At 36.3% G+C, this 16616-nt stretch overlaps 1 protein-coding gene across 5 annotated transcripts in view; it reads right to left on the reverse strand.

Moving 5' to 3' along the window:
- RALGAPB (Ral GTPase activating protein non-catalytic subunit beta) overlaps positions 1–16616 on the reverse strand; it is a 120376-nt gene that overhangs the window by 82305 nt on the left and 21455 nt on the right. For 4 of the 5 annotated variants that reach the window (XR_002822858.1, XM_012559058.2, XM_004370350.3 and 1 more), the window contains 6 exons: positions 16210–16396; positions 13329–13460; positions 5714–5892; positions 4447–4595; positions 4101–4317; positions 368–569 (listed from right to left, as the gene is read on the reverse strand). Coding sequence is in view for 4 of the 5 variants with exons in the window: in XM_012559058.2 (XP_012414512.1) it covers positions 368–569; positions 4101–4317; positions 4447–4595; positions 5714–5892; positions 13329–13460; positions 16210–16396 (1066 nt within the window). In the remaining variant the exon portion in view is untranslated. The remainder of the gene's footprint in view (positions 1–367; positions 570–4100; positions 4318–4446; positions 4596–5713; positions 5893–13328; positions 13461–16209; positions 16397–16616) is intronic. The other variant, XM_023724722.1, reaches the window with a different exon arrangement.

A 16616-nucleotide genomic window follows, 5' to 3' on the forward strand; every position in this document is an offset into this window, starting at 1 on the left:
AAAAAAAAGGTTGAGAAGTTAAAGGGTTGACATGTTGTGGGGTTGTTAACCAATGTCATAAAACAATGTGTGTACTACTGTTTCATGAGAAACTACTTGTTCTGTAAGCCTTCACCTGAAGTACAATTAAAAAAAAAAAAAAGTCAAATTTTACTTCTAAAATAAAAAGTGTCTTGGGGTCTTTACCAAATCTGATGAGACAGGTAAAAATGGAGGAATTCAAACAAAAATTTCAATTACTTACAGACATTTGTAGGTATTTTAGAGCAACATTTACTTATCAGTTCAGCCTACCCAAGCCATGTGACAAGTTTCACTATGAAAACTATATAAATGAAAAAACAAACAAACAAAAAAGTTCTAAGACCTGGATAAATAAGCTGGCAGAATCTCTTCTCCAGTCTTCTTGCTACAAAAAATCCTACATAGTGTCCCACAAGCCTCAGCTCTTCCTGCTTCATAGTTATCAGGAAATTCACTTGCATCAAACATAGGATTGGAAACCATGGTGTCTGTGGACATTTGTGACCCCTTCCGTCGAAACTCCATGCTAGCTTGTGTTGTAATGGCTGGGGAGAGAAAAGGAGGATTTTATTATATTTGTCAATATGCCAAATAGGCTCATGGGACCCTGGACACAAAGATCAAATATTGGTGTCATTAAATAGCTACTTGAATAGACTCCAATAATGCTTTCGTTTAGCAACTGCGTCTTAATATTTTTTAAAGGGCTCTCTGAAACCTTCTTTTAAAATAGGTAACAATTAATTCACAGTGGCATTGTTAGTTTAACAGATTCTACAAGAAGCATTTTTCAACTGAATTTTTGATCAGCAGAGTACATCTGTATATAACTGTATTCATATACAGATATATAATACAGAATGTGGCTTTTCTATTATTTATTTTCTGTTTTTCCTCCCCTATAGAATGCTGTTTAAACATTAAGAAAAACAGCTACTGCAATTTACACATTACTCCAGACAAACATCATAAATGAATGGGCAATCCCATGCCAGTTTGTATACTTAGGAGAGGGCAAGGTAAGGATGAGGAATGGGTAGGGAGGAAGAGAGAGCATTCCCACCACCCCACCCAACTCCAAAACACACATCAAAAAATCGCTCAACCAAGCAAAATGAGAATGAATTTTAACAACCACAGACAGCAGCTAACTTGAGGTTGATAAATTCGAAAATCGGACTGGTAAAAAAGATTACCATGGTCATTTGTTGTCACTGAAACAGAAGCCCTTCGAGAGTTGCTTTTATTTTTAACAAAAGATTTCACAGTGTATTGAAAATCACTCTGAAATCTTTCATCGCTCTTTGTGAAATGTTAAATTATTCTGTATTAATCGATTTAATAGAATGCAGAGTCAAGCATAAATCTTTATGCAACTTCCCATGAGCCATTTTTAGTCCTGAATAAGCTATCCAGCAATAATACATCTGAAAAACACTACATGCAGAATGCATACAAATCAAACACTAATCTGTATAAAAATAAGCTTAAAGCTTAAAAAAAAAAAAAAAAAAGCCAAAACACAGTTAGTGCAAAGTCCTGGAATTCATGACATGACCAGACTAGTGTACAGAAATAATGGGACTGATTCAGGCAGATTAATTTGCTTTTGCCAATAATCTTCCCCATTCAAAACACAGAAAAATATTTTCCTTCCCAAGTGCAAAAACTACAAGAGACAATGACAATCAAATTTTTTAATGGAAGTATGAAAAAAATAAAAACATGACTGCAATTAAGGAGAAGCTTCTGGTTCCTACTTACAAGATTTATAAGAAAGAAGAATTTGGATAAAAGATGCTGCAAGATAATAGAAATAAATGGAAACAAATCAAAGGACAGCAGTAATTATAAAATACTTTAAAGATGGTGTAATTTTACAGTAAGTTAAGAAGCTTTTTAGCTCTTTAAAAGTTAAATTAAAAGCTTTATGATACCGCAAGCTAGTTCAAAAACATAGGAAATTGTGCATTCAGGTCCAAAATTATGATTTTTGTATCATGCAAAACAATGAACAAAGAAAATTACACAACTACAAAGAATTGAGGTTTTGAACTGCCATAACGTGCATTAAAATTTTAGTTCATTAACCCTTCCCAGCTCAATATTATTTTTTATAAAGCACACTGTGGTGTCACTTAAATCTAAAGCTAACCAGTTCAAAAAAAGCAAACATTTTAAGCTAGAGGTGAACTGCATGGCAGAAGTCCTTGATGACAGCCAGTACTTAGAAAACAAACTAACAGTGTTAGTATACCCCAAACCTCCCACCCCACCCAAGACCTCAAGATTAGCATCCAACAGCACTCTAACCCCTACAACTATTTTGACACCTAATTTCTCCTGGGTATTGTAACAGCCTTCATCATCTCTGAACACAATGGGGAGAAAAGAAGCTTCTGTTCTTCCCTTCCCACCAAGGAAAATCTTAGGAGTTAAAAAGTAAGAATTTGTTGCCCACGTATCATTTGAATTCTGGTTTCTATCTTCTGGTGCAAGAGAGTGAGCAAAGCTGTTACAAACTCCCTAGGGAGTGAAAAGATCCATAAATTCCCTCTAAGCAAGCTTACTAACAAAGCAGCAGGTTGAGCCATTCTGGATTCAGGAATTTTAGTGTCAGCAGCTGGAAGTTACATTTTATGAATTACATCTTAATAAAAATAAAAAATAAAAGTATGACCGACTCATTCTAAAAAATACAGTACAAATTAATATAAACACGGTTCAGAAAACTCAAAGTATAAGATACATGAACATAAAGAAAATATAATTCAAAAACAGTTTTTTAAGTTTTCATTTAGTCATCATAAGTAAACACATTTACTTCTCTGTAAGTAAGCATTACTTTCAAACTTGTAAATAAAATCATAACATGGAAATGGAAGAATTTTATAAAGTGTCTGAATCGGGACAAAATAAAGCAAAGGGATTCCTAAACTCAACCATTCAATCTCATATTATATTCCTGAAAACATCTATACTCATAATTTTTCTAAATTGTTTTAAAGATTTGTAACACCCAAAACAATTGTTTCTTATGTTCACATACATATAACCCTAGTTCTAAGTTGATACATAATACCTAAATATGCATAATACCTAAAGAATGATACATAATACCTAAAGAATGCATTTCTGAGAGAAAGAAGAGACTCTTGTGGCCACTAAATTAGTTAAGTTTTGCTCTTAGAATTAACAGTCTCCCTAGAGATGCATAAACTAATGAATTCCGGTATCCTTTTATCTTTATCTATTTACAACCTCAGTGGAAAAGTGCTTTCTTACCAAACAACCAAAACACTCATTAATGCTTGTAAAGTGTGTAGCACAGTGCCTGACATACAGTAATTGCAGCTCAATAAATGCCATGTCACAAATATTCAATAAATTCTGCACTACCCCACCCTTTCATCCTACCCTATGCCACCACCTCTAAGTATAATGGTAAGATGGCAAAAAGAAATCAAATTTTATTTACACAGCATTGCATTTCTGCAATAAAATCTAAATGAAGGCATGAGGGTTAATACAATTCTCTACTAGGCTTATTAAGTTACAAAGCAAACGATATTTTCAAAGTGTGTCCCTGAAATAAACATGGCAGGAACTGGGCTTTAGAGGAAAACTCCAGAAGTTAAAGTCTTTTGTGAAGCAGAAATTTACTGATATTTACACGAGTGAATGGTTGTCAAAAAATAAGAAAAACACTTCTTGTGAGTAAACTTCCAGTCAAAATCTTTTAATTTCGCATATCAATATTATTACCCTGGCTGACATGAAGGGAACTTCCAGGTCACCTACTGAAAGGAATCTGATTCAACAAAAAGTGGCAAACCTGAAATGTGTCTAATAAAACAAGACCAAAGGCCAAACCTCATAGAACATACATGAAAAGGACAGGTAGGAAAACTTCCAAAGTTCTGTTACTTCAGCTGGAAGGGGTTAAGCACAAGACATTGCTTGGTCAGAGACAGAGAGCTTTTTAAGATACGTATTAATCTTGCAGGTAGGAAAGATTAAAAAGAAAAAAAAAGAAAAAGAAAAAAATGACAACATATTTCTCAAGCAATATTTACCAGTCATGCTGCTGTCTCTGTTTATCCCATTATGAAGTTTACAGTGAACAAATGCTGCATCAAATAACCATGATCCGAAGAGATTCAAGATGCTGTTAACCTTTGGTCTCCGAGGGGCGGGCAGTGGCCGGGGTTCTGAACTAGTCTGATTTGGACTTGACAGAGGAGAGGTGGAGGATGCCTGGTGCTGAACTTTCGAGGCATGAGCAGTACTAACCTATTGGAAGAACACAAGAATACCCACACATCCATGAAGAGTTTGAGAAAATGGCAGGATTTTTTCAAAAGGATGGCAGATTTAAAAGCCAACCTTATGCAGCATAACAATGGTGACAAAAACTCTTACTGTGCTTGTCTTCATTGTGGCCTTATTCACAGTAACAGCCCGGTGCCTCCGGTTATGTGGTGGGGTGGTATTGACAGCAGTGCTTTGAGGCATACTTAATCTATTCACGGGTGTTGGGGGAGCACTGTCTGATCGGGGTCTAGAAATGCCTTAAAAAAAAGACAAACGAAGTTATTCTTCATAGTTCAAAATATGTGGTCAGAAAATCTTCCCCAAGCAACACCAGTGAAGGCTCAGTACAGATAAGACTATATAGCAGAGACTGCTAGCTGCCTCCCGATATCCATTCGCCCTTTCTTCCTGAGTAACAGAACACAAATTTTAGCTGGACATGGCTATCCAGAATAAATAACTACATTTTCAAGCCTCCCTTGCAGTTTAGATGTGGCCATATTCTGACCAGAGAAAAGTGGGTGATCGTTGGGTGGGCCTTCCAAGAAATCTCCTAAAAGAACTAGACAACCAGAAGTAGGTTCTCCTTCCTTCCTAATTCCTGAACAGGATGGTTGGGATTCATTCAATCATCTTGGCCCATGAGGCAATGCATAAAAGACGGGGAGCCACAAGATGAAAGGGACTTTGGGTCCTTGACAGTGGTAGAACTGCTATACCGAACCTGTACTGCCTAGCCCTGGACTTAATGTGTGTGAAAAAGAAACTATCTTGTTTTTAAAAAAAAAAAACCAAACCTATTGCCATCAAGTCGATTCTGGTATTTGAGGTTTTCTGTTATCTGGCAGCCAAACTTAACCCTAACTAATATATTAACTGTGCAATGTATTAATAAATTCATGTAACAAATGTTTTAGAAAATAGTAGATATTAAATATCATGTCTTTTAATGGGTTAAAAAAATTCTGACTTTTCATATTTCTAAAACGTGATAGTTTAAAAGAGAGGTTCACAATGTTATAATTTGTTTTCTAGTGATATAGATAAGAATGGTACCTAATACATTTAATCTGTATTTTCTTAGATAACTAGTGAGAACGAATACTTTCCTCTCTTACACATCATTTATTCATATCTTTTGTCCATTTATCTACTAGATTTCGATCTTTTTCTCAGTAGTTTGTTGGATCTATTTATATAAAGACAATAATAACTCTCTAGCTATCACATCTGTTGCAAATATTTTTTCCTAGTTTATCTGTAATCAAATCTGTTCATCTTTTCATTAATGATTTCCGTAATCGTTTCTAAGAGTAGACTCTGGAGTTATATAAATGTAGCTCTCTAAACATCTAGCAACATATACAAAATTCACCTAAGAACGCATCCACTAGACAGCTGATTCCACGCATGGCACGAAAAAATATTTGAGGCAGATGCTTAAGGCAGGGATACTGATTCAATTCTTGAGGCATTCCGCTCACATTCAAGAACTGTTCCTGAAATTTGGGAGTAGAGCTTATAATGGCTGGGTTACTCAAATCCACAGGATTACTATCAAAAGAGAGAGAAGAATTAATTACACATTTAGAAATTACTTTAGCAATAAAATGTATGCAATTTAATTTAAAAACAGGGCTGTTTGTGCCTATTTCTTTGATTCAGAGAGAAGACTGATCTGTGGGGGGCTCAAACCTCAACACTTCTTTACAAAAGATCTGCAGTGTGTTTACATGTACTTTATCTACTCAGAGAATAAGAATTAAAGTAAAAGCATACATGGATATTTTTTCTAATATGTTTGCAATTAAGTAATAAAATGATAAACGATAAATAAATCAACATAAAACCCAAGGATAAAATTCTACATTACTATTAGCATTTCTAAAGTTGCCAAGGATTTCATTTTACTTGGATCCACAATCAATGCCCATGGAAGCAGCAGTCAAGAAATCAAACGACATATTGCATTGGGCAAATCTGCTGCAAAAGACCTCTTTAAAAAGCAAAGATGTCGCTTTGAGGACTAACGTGCACCCGACCCAAGCCATGCTATTTTCAATTGCCTTATATGCACACGAAAGCTGGACAATGAATAAGGAAGACCAAAGAAGAATTGACACCTTTGAATTAATGATGTTGGCGAAGAATACTGAATACACCATGGACTCCCAGAAGAAAAACCAAATCTGTCTGGGAAGAAGTACAGCCAGAATGCTCCTTAGTAGCAAGGAATGTGAGACTTTGTATCACGTACTTTGGACATGTTATCAGGAGGAACCAGTCCCTACAGAAGGACATCACGCTTGGTAAAATAGAGGGTTAGCGAAAAAGAGGAAGCCCCTCAACGAGACAGACTGACGCAGTGGCTGCAACAATGAGCTCAAGCATAACAATGATTTTGAGGATAGCACAGGACCAGGCAGTGTTTTGTTCTATCGTACATAGATAGGGTTGCTATGAGTTGGAACTGACTCAATGGCACTTAACAACAACACGAGCATTTCTAAATATTTTTTTAAAAAGCTATATGAAAATCAGGATTTGGTGCTACAGTTTATGTTGTGTTCATGTGTTATGTACTAAAGCCATATACTTCCAAACAATGCATTTGGGCTTGAGTTTTATTTTATGTACAAATAATTTTAAATATTTAAAAATTTTAGACTTCTACTCAGAATGATATCTGCTTGACTGTCCATGAAACAGCCTCTCCAATTCAAAGTAATATTGATAATGAACCTATAGCCAATACCTGGAAGGAATGTCCATGTACAAGGCCAATGGAACTGGGCTGAGAAATATAAATCAGTGGTTTACACATGCTCTGCCCCTTGAAACCTCTTTTTCTGTCCATCCAAGACTCTTAATCTCAAGTATTTCAAGTGGGGAAGCGAAAGCATGTGCACATATATGGAAAATGGACTTGTGGTGGCAGTACATTATATCCAGAGACTCAGAGAACATGGTCTCCATAAACAAGTCATGTGAGATAGACACAGGAAGGCTCTACTAGCAGTGTCTGCTGGGGACTGTAGTTTATCTGTCCAGAAATGAGAAAACGAGGTAGAAAGGTTGGAACAGACTACACCTCAATCCACCAGAGCTCATGTCTACTAGATACTGATCCATGACTAGTAGGTACTAAGAACTGAGAAGAGGAAGGCTACACTCGCTCCTCCAGATATAAACCTGAAACGATTTTCTCAGCATGCAAGTATTCAGAGAATAGATTCTAAAACATAAATAAAACTTGAAATGAGAATGGGTAACAAAGGACATGGAACAGGTAACAAAAACTGCATTCCTGCAGCTTCCAAAGTTCTGTGCATCTGACACACTTGAAGAGTCTGTTAAAAATCCAGATGCCATCTAAATTCATTGAAACAGAATATATCTGGGTGGCGCCTGGAGGACAGGTGTCTTTAACAATCTTTCCAGTAATTCTTATACAGGTGGCCATGCAAAAATAAGTCCAAAGACAAGCATTTGAGAACAGTAGTGTTAAAGTCAACGAAAAACATTTTTTTTTTTTGTTTTGTTTTTCCTGGAAAAAGATAAAGCATTACCATACTGGACAAATTTTTGGATCCTGTCTCCCCATCATATTCAGCCCTCTTCCCAGGAAATCTGCCAATGACCATAGTGGCCCCTGTTGAGTAACACTCATGGACCTGCCGCCCACCCAAACTGCCCAAAAGGAGACTATTCAGATGTCTGCTAGTGACTTACAACTAATGTAGCTTAACTAACAATAATATGATCCAAGTTATCTATTCTGAGAATCTGAGCAAAGGGAAAGTCCCAGTGAACTGGAATGGCTAGACTGAATAGCCATATCACATCATAGCTGTTTACACCACTAGGCAATCATCATGGGGCTGCATGTCCACCAAAGGCAGGAGGAAACAAGTACTCAATAAGCCTGAGGAGAAAGAACAGTGTGGATGCACAAGAAAAGCCAGAGAGAGACAGATGGCAGAGTGGCTCGTCTGTCCCAAGGCTGCCTCTTAATCCATATCCATCATGAGGTTTGGCTGTTCACGGCTTCTTAGAGTACAGTGAGACCTATCATATAGTTACCCCTCTTTTTCATGTGTACGCATAAGCAGGTTTCTATCCCTTACATCCAAAGGAAGCCTGATGAAAATACCTTGACCTTCACTAAAGTCAGCTCAAGAAAAAAGATAAAGCCTGAAGAGATCAATTAAGAGTGAAAAAATGAGGAAAGGCTGTCTAAGAACTACCTTCAAAAAAGACTCCAGGACCAAAGTGATTTATTTCAAACTTTTAAGGAACATATAACTTTTGTGCTATAAAAACTGCAACAGAGCACAGAAAAGGATAGACATTTTCCTGTTTGGGTTTTTTTTTTTTTTTTAACACCCAAAGCACTAATTAGTCAAAAACTAAAACTAGAGACAATTCAGAAAAACATCAGAAGAATAGTATTCCATAACCTAGTGGTCCTCGTGGCACAACCGTTAAGCACTCAGCTTCTAACACAAAGGTTGGCGGTTCGAACCCACCAGCAGCTCTGCAGAAGAAAAGACCTGGCAATCTACTCCCATAAACATTACAGCCTAGGACACCCTATAGGGCAGTTCTACTCTGTCATATAGGGTCTCTATGAGTTGGAATTGACTGAATGGCACACAACAACATTCCATAACCAAGCAGAACTTTTCTCTCAGGAATGAAGGACGGTTCAATATTAGGAAATAAATTAACAATAGGTCAAAGAAGAAAAACCATTTGATTGCTTAAATGGATTCTAAAATATGATCTGAAAAAAATCAATATCCATTCCTGTTTTATTTAAAAATTTGGAACCAGGAAAATTTAGAAAAACAGGAACACAAAAAGAATGACTAATATCAACAATCAACATTCTACTAAAAATTTCATATAAGAGCGAGTCCAAGTAAAATCAGAATAAAAGCAGGATGTCAAAACAGTATCATATTAATTCAACACTGTTCGAGAAGTTCCGACTAATGCAGTAAAATAATATACAGAAATAATATTAATAGCAGCTACAACTTTTCAAGCACTTACTATTTACTAGATAATACACTGTTTTACATGCTTTTTCTTTTTTAATCCTTATAAAAAAGATGGTTACTATTATTATCCCCATTTTACAGATTAAACAACTGAGGCTTGGCGAGACTAAATTGTTTGCTCCAGTTCACAAAGAAAGAAAGTGGCAGAACTTGAGCTCAAGTCCAGGTCTGCTGCGTCCAAAAGCACTTTTAATTAATCACCACAGACTAGCATATGAACCACTAGAAGGAGATAATTCTTATTTGCAGATGATGTGTCCATAAAATACTCAGAGCTCTTTTAAGGGCCCATATATATGTGCAAAAATAAAGTGAAAAATTTTCTTTTCATTTAGAAGATTTAACAGCAGAAAAAAAAGCTAACCTTTCACAACATAACCAATAAACACCTAAGAATAACGATTAAGAAACATGCAGATCTTTGTGAAGAAAACTACAGAACACTTCTGTAAGACATAAACCAAAAAAAACCATACCCACTGCCGTCGAGTCAATTCCGACTCATAGCGACCCTATAGGACAGAGTAGAACTGCCCCATAGGGTTTCCAAGGAGCAGCTGGTGGATTTGAACTGCCGGACTTTTTGGATAGCAGCCAAGCTCTTAACCACTAGGCTACAAGGGCTCCTGTAAGACATATCAGATTCTTTTTTTTTAAAAAAAAAGGCTCTTAGAAAGGCAGCCTCGGTATGCTAAAATAATTTTTTCCTAAATATAAATACAGGCTTAATACAATTCTTATCTTTGGCAGAGTCTGGCTACCTGTTTACCAGTTTTTCACTTCCTCCTAAGCACACAGAAAGATTACAATTCCTACATTCCCTTGCAATTAAGTGTGGCTGTGTGTACGTATTTTGGCCAACAGAACGTGAGTAGCAATGATTTACAACACTTAAAGGCTTGGTCCATAAAAACCTCCTGTACAATATTTCATGCTGTCTCTTCCCATCTGCTAGCCAGATGCAGAGGCTCCTAGTGGAGCCACATGTTGAAGATGGCAGAGCCTATGTCAACCTGGGTGACCGAATGACAACGTGAACAGAGCCACTCCCTACCCAAGAATTTGCAAAACTTATACTGTGCTAAGCCACTGAGATTTTAGGGTTCACTTGCTAAAGCAATATATATGCCTTACCCTAATTAATATAAAATCCAAACCCCAAAAGGTTTTGTGGGTTTTTTTTTCTTTGCTTCCATTTTGTAACTTGACAAGTTGATTCTAAAATTCATCTGAAATGTTAAGCAGGCAAAAAGAGCTAAAAAATATTCTAAAAGAAGGAAAAAGGGGAAAATGGCATTAGGCCTACCAAATATCAAGAGCTATTATAAAGATAAAATAATTAAAAGTGTAAATCTGGTACAAGAATAAATAAAGAGATTTATGGACAAATATGAGACTCAAATCCTGCCTGGTATACAGAAAAGAACTTATTGTCACAAAGTTAACAAAACTAGAAGAAATCATAGGTGAGTATCAATGTGATCAAAGAACACAGAAAGGCATCCTAATCTTAAAAGAAATATAAATTATTACAGAAAAATATAGTTTCAAAAACAAAAACTGCAATCATTGAACGTTAAAATGCACAAACTACAACCACAAACTGGAAAAAAAAGATAGAAAATGGTCAACATCCCTAAGGTATAAAAAGGTCAAACAGAGTAATTTAGAAACACTAAAATACAAACAGAAAAATGGGGCTAGTCATACCAGAAGAATGACAAGGATGCCTATATGGGCAGCAAGCAATAGAGTTTGTTTCCTAAAACTTAGGCCAATGTGGTATTTATACAATAACAGATACAAGCCAATAGGACGAAAAAAAAAAAAGAAAACCCCACTGAACAGAAAATCTTAAATACCATATCATCATCAACTTTAAGAGTCACATTTTGTCACATTTTAACATCTCTGGAATTAGGATGTACCTAATAATTAATGGTGTTTTATCTATTAATTGGCAGTATATTTTTGCCAAAAAAAAGTATATAAAATAATGATGCTTTTTAAAATTTAAGTTATCTTAAATTTGATAAAACAAATTATGCTCAGAGTAAGCTTTTCAAAATACTGGAGGTAAGGAAGGATTATTTAATAAATGAGATTGCAGAGTAGTGCCGGGCAATGGAGGACAAGATAGAAAGTACCCCTAGGCAGCTAAAGCAGGATGGAGAAGAAAGTCATCAGAATTGAGGAGCTCAAATATTTGAGGCTAAAGAATTAGAAAAGTCAATAAAGTGAAGACTGGCATCCCCAGGTTGGAACCAGGGGAACAAGAGTCAGGTGCCAGGATCATCAAGGAAGAGGAGCTAGTATTGGACTTGAAGATCGAACAGCAATAAGAATCTATGATCACAGTAAGAATGATAGGAGTGGTCACCATAAGTACTGTAAAGGAGGGTAGGGATCTGGGGACGTGCTTTCAGGGGACATCTAAGTCAACCGGCGTAACAAAGTTTATTAAGAAATTGTTCTGCATCCCACTTTGGTGAGTGGCGTCTGGGATCTTAAAAGCCAGCAAGCGGCCATCTAAGATGCATCAACTGGTCCCAACCCACCTGGAGCAAAGAAGAATTAAGAACACCAAAGACACACGGAAAGTACTAGCTCGAGAGACAGAAAGAGCCACATAAACCAGAGACTTCATCAGCCTGAGACCAGAAGAACTAGATGGTGCCCAGCTACCAGCAATGACTGCCCTGACAGGGAACACAAGAGAGAGTCCCTGATGGAGCAGGAGAAAGGTGGGGTACAGACCTCAAATTCTAGTAAAAACACCAGACTTAATGGTCTGAGGGAGACTGGAGGGACCCCAGAAGACACGGCCCCTGGACTCTCTGTTAGCCCAAAACTAAAACCATTCCTGAGGCCAACTCTTCAGACAAAGATTAGATTGGACTATGGGACATAAAATGATACTCGTGAAGAGTGTGCTTCTTAGCTCAAGTACATACATGAGACTAAATGGGCAGGTCCTGTCCAGTGGTGAGATGAGAAGGGAGAGAGGGTCAGGAGTTGGCTGAATGGACACAGGAAATCCAGGGTGGAGAGGAGGAGTGTGCTGTCACAGTATAGGGAGAGCAGCTAGGGTCACATAACAATGTATGTATAAATTTTTGTATGAGACACTAACTTAAATTAAAAACCTTCACTTAAAGCACAACAATAAAAGTAGTAATAAGTACTGCGAAAGAGAAGTTCTCTAGCTGTAGAAAACGAAAAATGGCCTGAAATCAGCAGAAGACAGTAAGAATTATTATCCTAAGAGTCAGGAGGAATGACCGCTAGTTGAAAAGGTGGCAAAAAAGTGGTATCCTCAGGGAAAAATTCAACAGTGAAAAGATAAGCTAAGAAAAATTTTAAGAATCAAAACTTAGTTCATAATAAAAAAATGTTCCACAGAGCACACGGACAGGGCCAGCAGTGGGAGAGGCAGAAAATGATGGAACTGAACTGTACAGAATTATTATAAAGAAAAGGATAGCAGGATGAAGTTGGGGTATACTGCTCTGTTAAATGTTAAACAACAAGGCTACTAGAGAAGAGGCCCTGAGAGCCAGACTGCCAAGTCAGTGCTAGCCACAAGATAAACAGGGCAATCTGCAGTCCCCACAGAATATGGCGGAGTCCTGGGAGACATATCATCATCCAGGCTGCAGCAACAGGCAAGAGAACAAGTGCTGCATCAGCAACAGGGAACAAGCTCCCAGAGAGCAGACTGAGAGCAGCTGAGGATACCTAATCCTGCTGGGACAGGGAGAGCAGGAGGCATATGATACAGATGTGCTTGTTGTCCCATTTGGCTCCATTTGTTGGATTGTGCTTTGCCTCCACATTCTGAACTCCAGAAGAGAGTTACAGCATGGTTCCTTCACTAAGACACTCACTGGGTAAACAGCACGTGAAACACTAAAATAACAATACCTTAACATATGTAAAAAGCGAAACCATGTCTGTGCAACACACTCATTATCCATTTCAGGAGGAATCAGACTGGCATCTTCATCAGGAACTTTAAATGGAGGGAATGAAGGACCATATGTAAAGCGTAGCAATCTAGAAAATTAAAAAAAGCACACCATTAAGTTAACCTCTTAAGAGAAAGAGACACTCAAGCATTAAAATATGATTAAAAAAATAAAACATATGCACTTCACTGAAATAATCAAGATATATAAAAAAACCTTAGCTTGTAAAACAGACAAAATGGAAAGGGAGGGAAATAATTTTACACTTTTTTTTTTTTTTTTTAAGATTTATCCCACTGCAAACTCCTTTGCACAACTTATCTATGATTTATTGGTAATAATAACTTCTATCTATTTGCACATGATGCTCTGGAGCTTGAATTATGGCGTATCTTAAAAAGTAATTCTTTACAACAACAACAAAAGAAAAAAAGTAGCTGCTGAGACTGTTTATGTATACCAAAAACGTCATGGGATTTGGTTCCTTGGTTTGGAGGTTTACGGTCATGGTTTCATGGGACATCCCAGTTAATTAGCCTAATAATGTGTTTAATGTTTCTATCTCCTAGTTCATTATATAGTGCCTGGGATCTTAAAAGTTTGCAAGTGGCCACCCAAAGCACGCATGGACTCCAGACATCCAAAACATCCGAAGGGGCTGGATGAACCCCCAAAACTAGTACCCTGAGATAATCTTTGAAACTTAAACCAAAAACATTCCATCAGTCTTCTTAAAACCAAACAATAGTTTCGCTAAACTAGTAAAAAATGTCTGCCTTGAGCATCACGCTCTTTTAAGAACTATCTATAGGGGATAAAAGTGACAACAGCAACTGCAAAGATTAGACAGGAACCTTAGGGGGCAGTGACTTTATGTCAGTGGAGGAGGAACAACTCAGAAAAAGAGGGTGAGATTGGCTGCACAACTTGAAGAATGTAATCAGTATCACTAAATTATTATTGAATTGGTGTAGTTGTGCTATATATATTCTCAACAACAACAGCAAAATAAAATTTTTAAAAAAAGTAATTCAACTATTCAATTACTTAATTTAAAAGTAATATTTTAAATGTATTAAAATTGTTCAAAGTGCTTTGACCCAATTATCCTATATCTGGGATTATATCTTAATAAAATAATCAGAGATACACCCAAAAACTATGTATAAAATATTCATATCAACGGTATTTTTAAAGTAAAACACTGGAAACAAAATAAATTAAAAAAAAAAAAAAAAGGAATTATTAAATGAATTACAGACCCTTTATATAATGAAAAACTACAAAGCCATTAAAACTATGATCCCCAAAGCTATTTAAAAATGGAAAAAAGGCACGAGACAGAACATGAAAAAAAGCAGGTAACAGTACTATATAGAATAATCTTGTGTTTTAAAAAAGAACTAAATGGAAAACAAAATTTTTAATGCTAATATTAGTTATCTCTAAGTGACAGGTATTTCCCAAATTTTCTACTACAGTAAAACCTGTGAAAGCCAGAATCTGTGTAAGGCGGAAACCCATCAGATAAGGAAAATGGAAGTATTTCCATTAAACAGAGAGTGATAGAGAAGTGGTGACTGCACTCTGTCAAAGGCAGAAAACTTGCGAGACCCATAAAAACAATGCAGTCCCATCGAGTTCTGGTTCTCAGAGGTTTCACTGTATAAGCATGTATTGTTTTTATAATCAGGATAAAAAGTACATGTCATTTGAAAATAAATTCATTATATTAACGTTCACCATGATACACCAAAATATAACATTCCGAAGCTTCATTTTTTTAGTTTAAGTAACAACAAAGATATAAATATTTTATTAACTCCAAAAGAGCTCAATCTACCTTCTGATATGCAATACCACCTAAAATAACACGTATAAAGTACTTGTTCTCCCTCATCCTCCAAAAAATCAAACCTGAATCACATCAAGTCTCTAGACCTCACTATCAGTTTATAAGGGACAGGGGAATAGGCTAAATAATACATGGGGATAATAACCAAAAAAATCCAGAATGTAGAACACTCCATGGGACAAACAACCCTGCTCCTTTAACAAAAAAATTGCAAAGACATAAAAATGAGAGCAGGAACTCATAGTTTAAAACGGACTTAAGAAACATGCTAACTAAATGCAATGCATGAACTCTGCACTCTGATTCAATGAAACCAACTGTAAAAAGAAAAATTTTTTTTGAGACAGTCAGGAAAATTTGTGCATGGCTGGATAATTGATATTAAGAACTGTCAACTTTGTTTTAGGCTTAGTAATGGTACTGTGATTATGTTCACAAAAGAATCCTTATCTTTTTGTTAAAATGTTTAGGGCTGAGATGAAAAAACAAGTCTGAAAAAAATAAAACCTTAACAGTTTACTTGCAGTATACTGATGGCATTACATATAAATGGTAAAGGAAAAAAAAAAGGGCAAAATTATTATAAAAAACTGCCTACTTTGGTTATAAAGTAGCATAGATAGCATGGTCGCATTTTTGTAAAATTATATATAAACATATATAGTAGGATTTCTGGTGAACTTAACTAACCACTTGTGTGTTTTTTTTTAAAATAACAAATACACGTATTTTAATAATCAGAATTAAGAGTGAGATTTTTGGGGGGGAAAGGGTGCAGAATTTACTCATTTCTCAAAGATACTTGGAATATTCTGAAGTTTTAGATTAGACAGGCACTAACCAAACTGCTATAAAAAAAGTTCCAATTCTATGATATCTAAACTGCAGTAAAATAGACACAAGCTTTTATCAATGTATTCCAAACAAGGGGAAAGCTACCTAAGGTTGGATGAAGGCGGGCAAGTCAAGGATGATAACTGACCTTGAAGTGAGCGCACAGATGACCTTGCTCCACTGCTCCACCACTGCAGGATGGTGCCTCCAGTTAGCCACCATCTCCTTGGCTGTTTTCCAATAAGGAGGTGTGGGGAAGCACCGAGTACAAGCTAGTAACCAAACCTCAAACAGAACACCAATCAACTTCTCTGCTAGATTCTCAGCAATGCCACCTTACCAACAAAAAGAAAACATATCTTTGGCATACTTATTTTAAAAGCTGAACCTTAATTGACTTGGGAGAATGGGTCAAAACATTAAAATAACTGCAACTTTAAGTTTTGACTTTCAAATAACCATTTAATAGTAAAAATTAGACACGCTGCTTAGGAGCTCTTATAAAGGAAATCACGGATACATGAGCAAATTATTACTCTGAGAGTTTTTAAGTTG

The sequence above is a fragment of the Trichechus manatus genome, unplaced genomic scaffold (assembly GCF_000243295.1).
Source record: "Trichechus manatus latirostris isolate Lorelei unplaced genomic scaffold, TriManLat1.0 scaffold00008, whole genome shotgun sequence".
In the NCBI taxonomy this organism is placed as follows: Eukaryota; Metazoa; Chordata; class Mammalia; order Sirenia; family Trichechidae; genus Trichechus; species Trichechus manatus.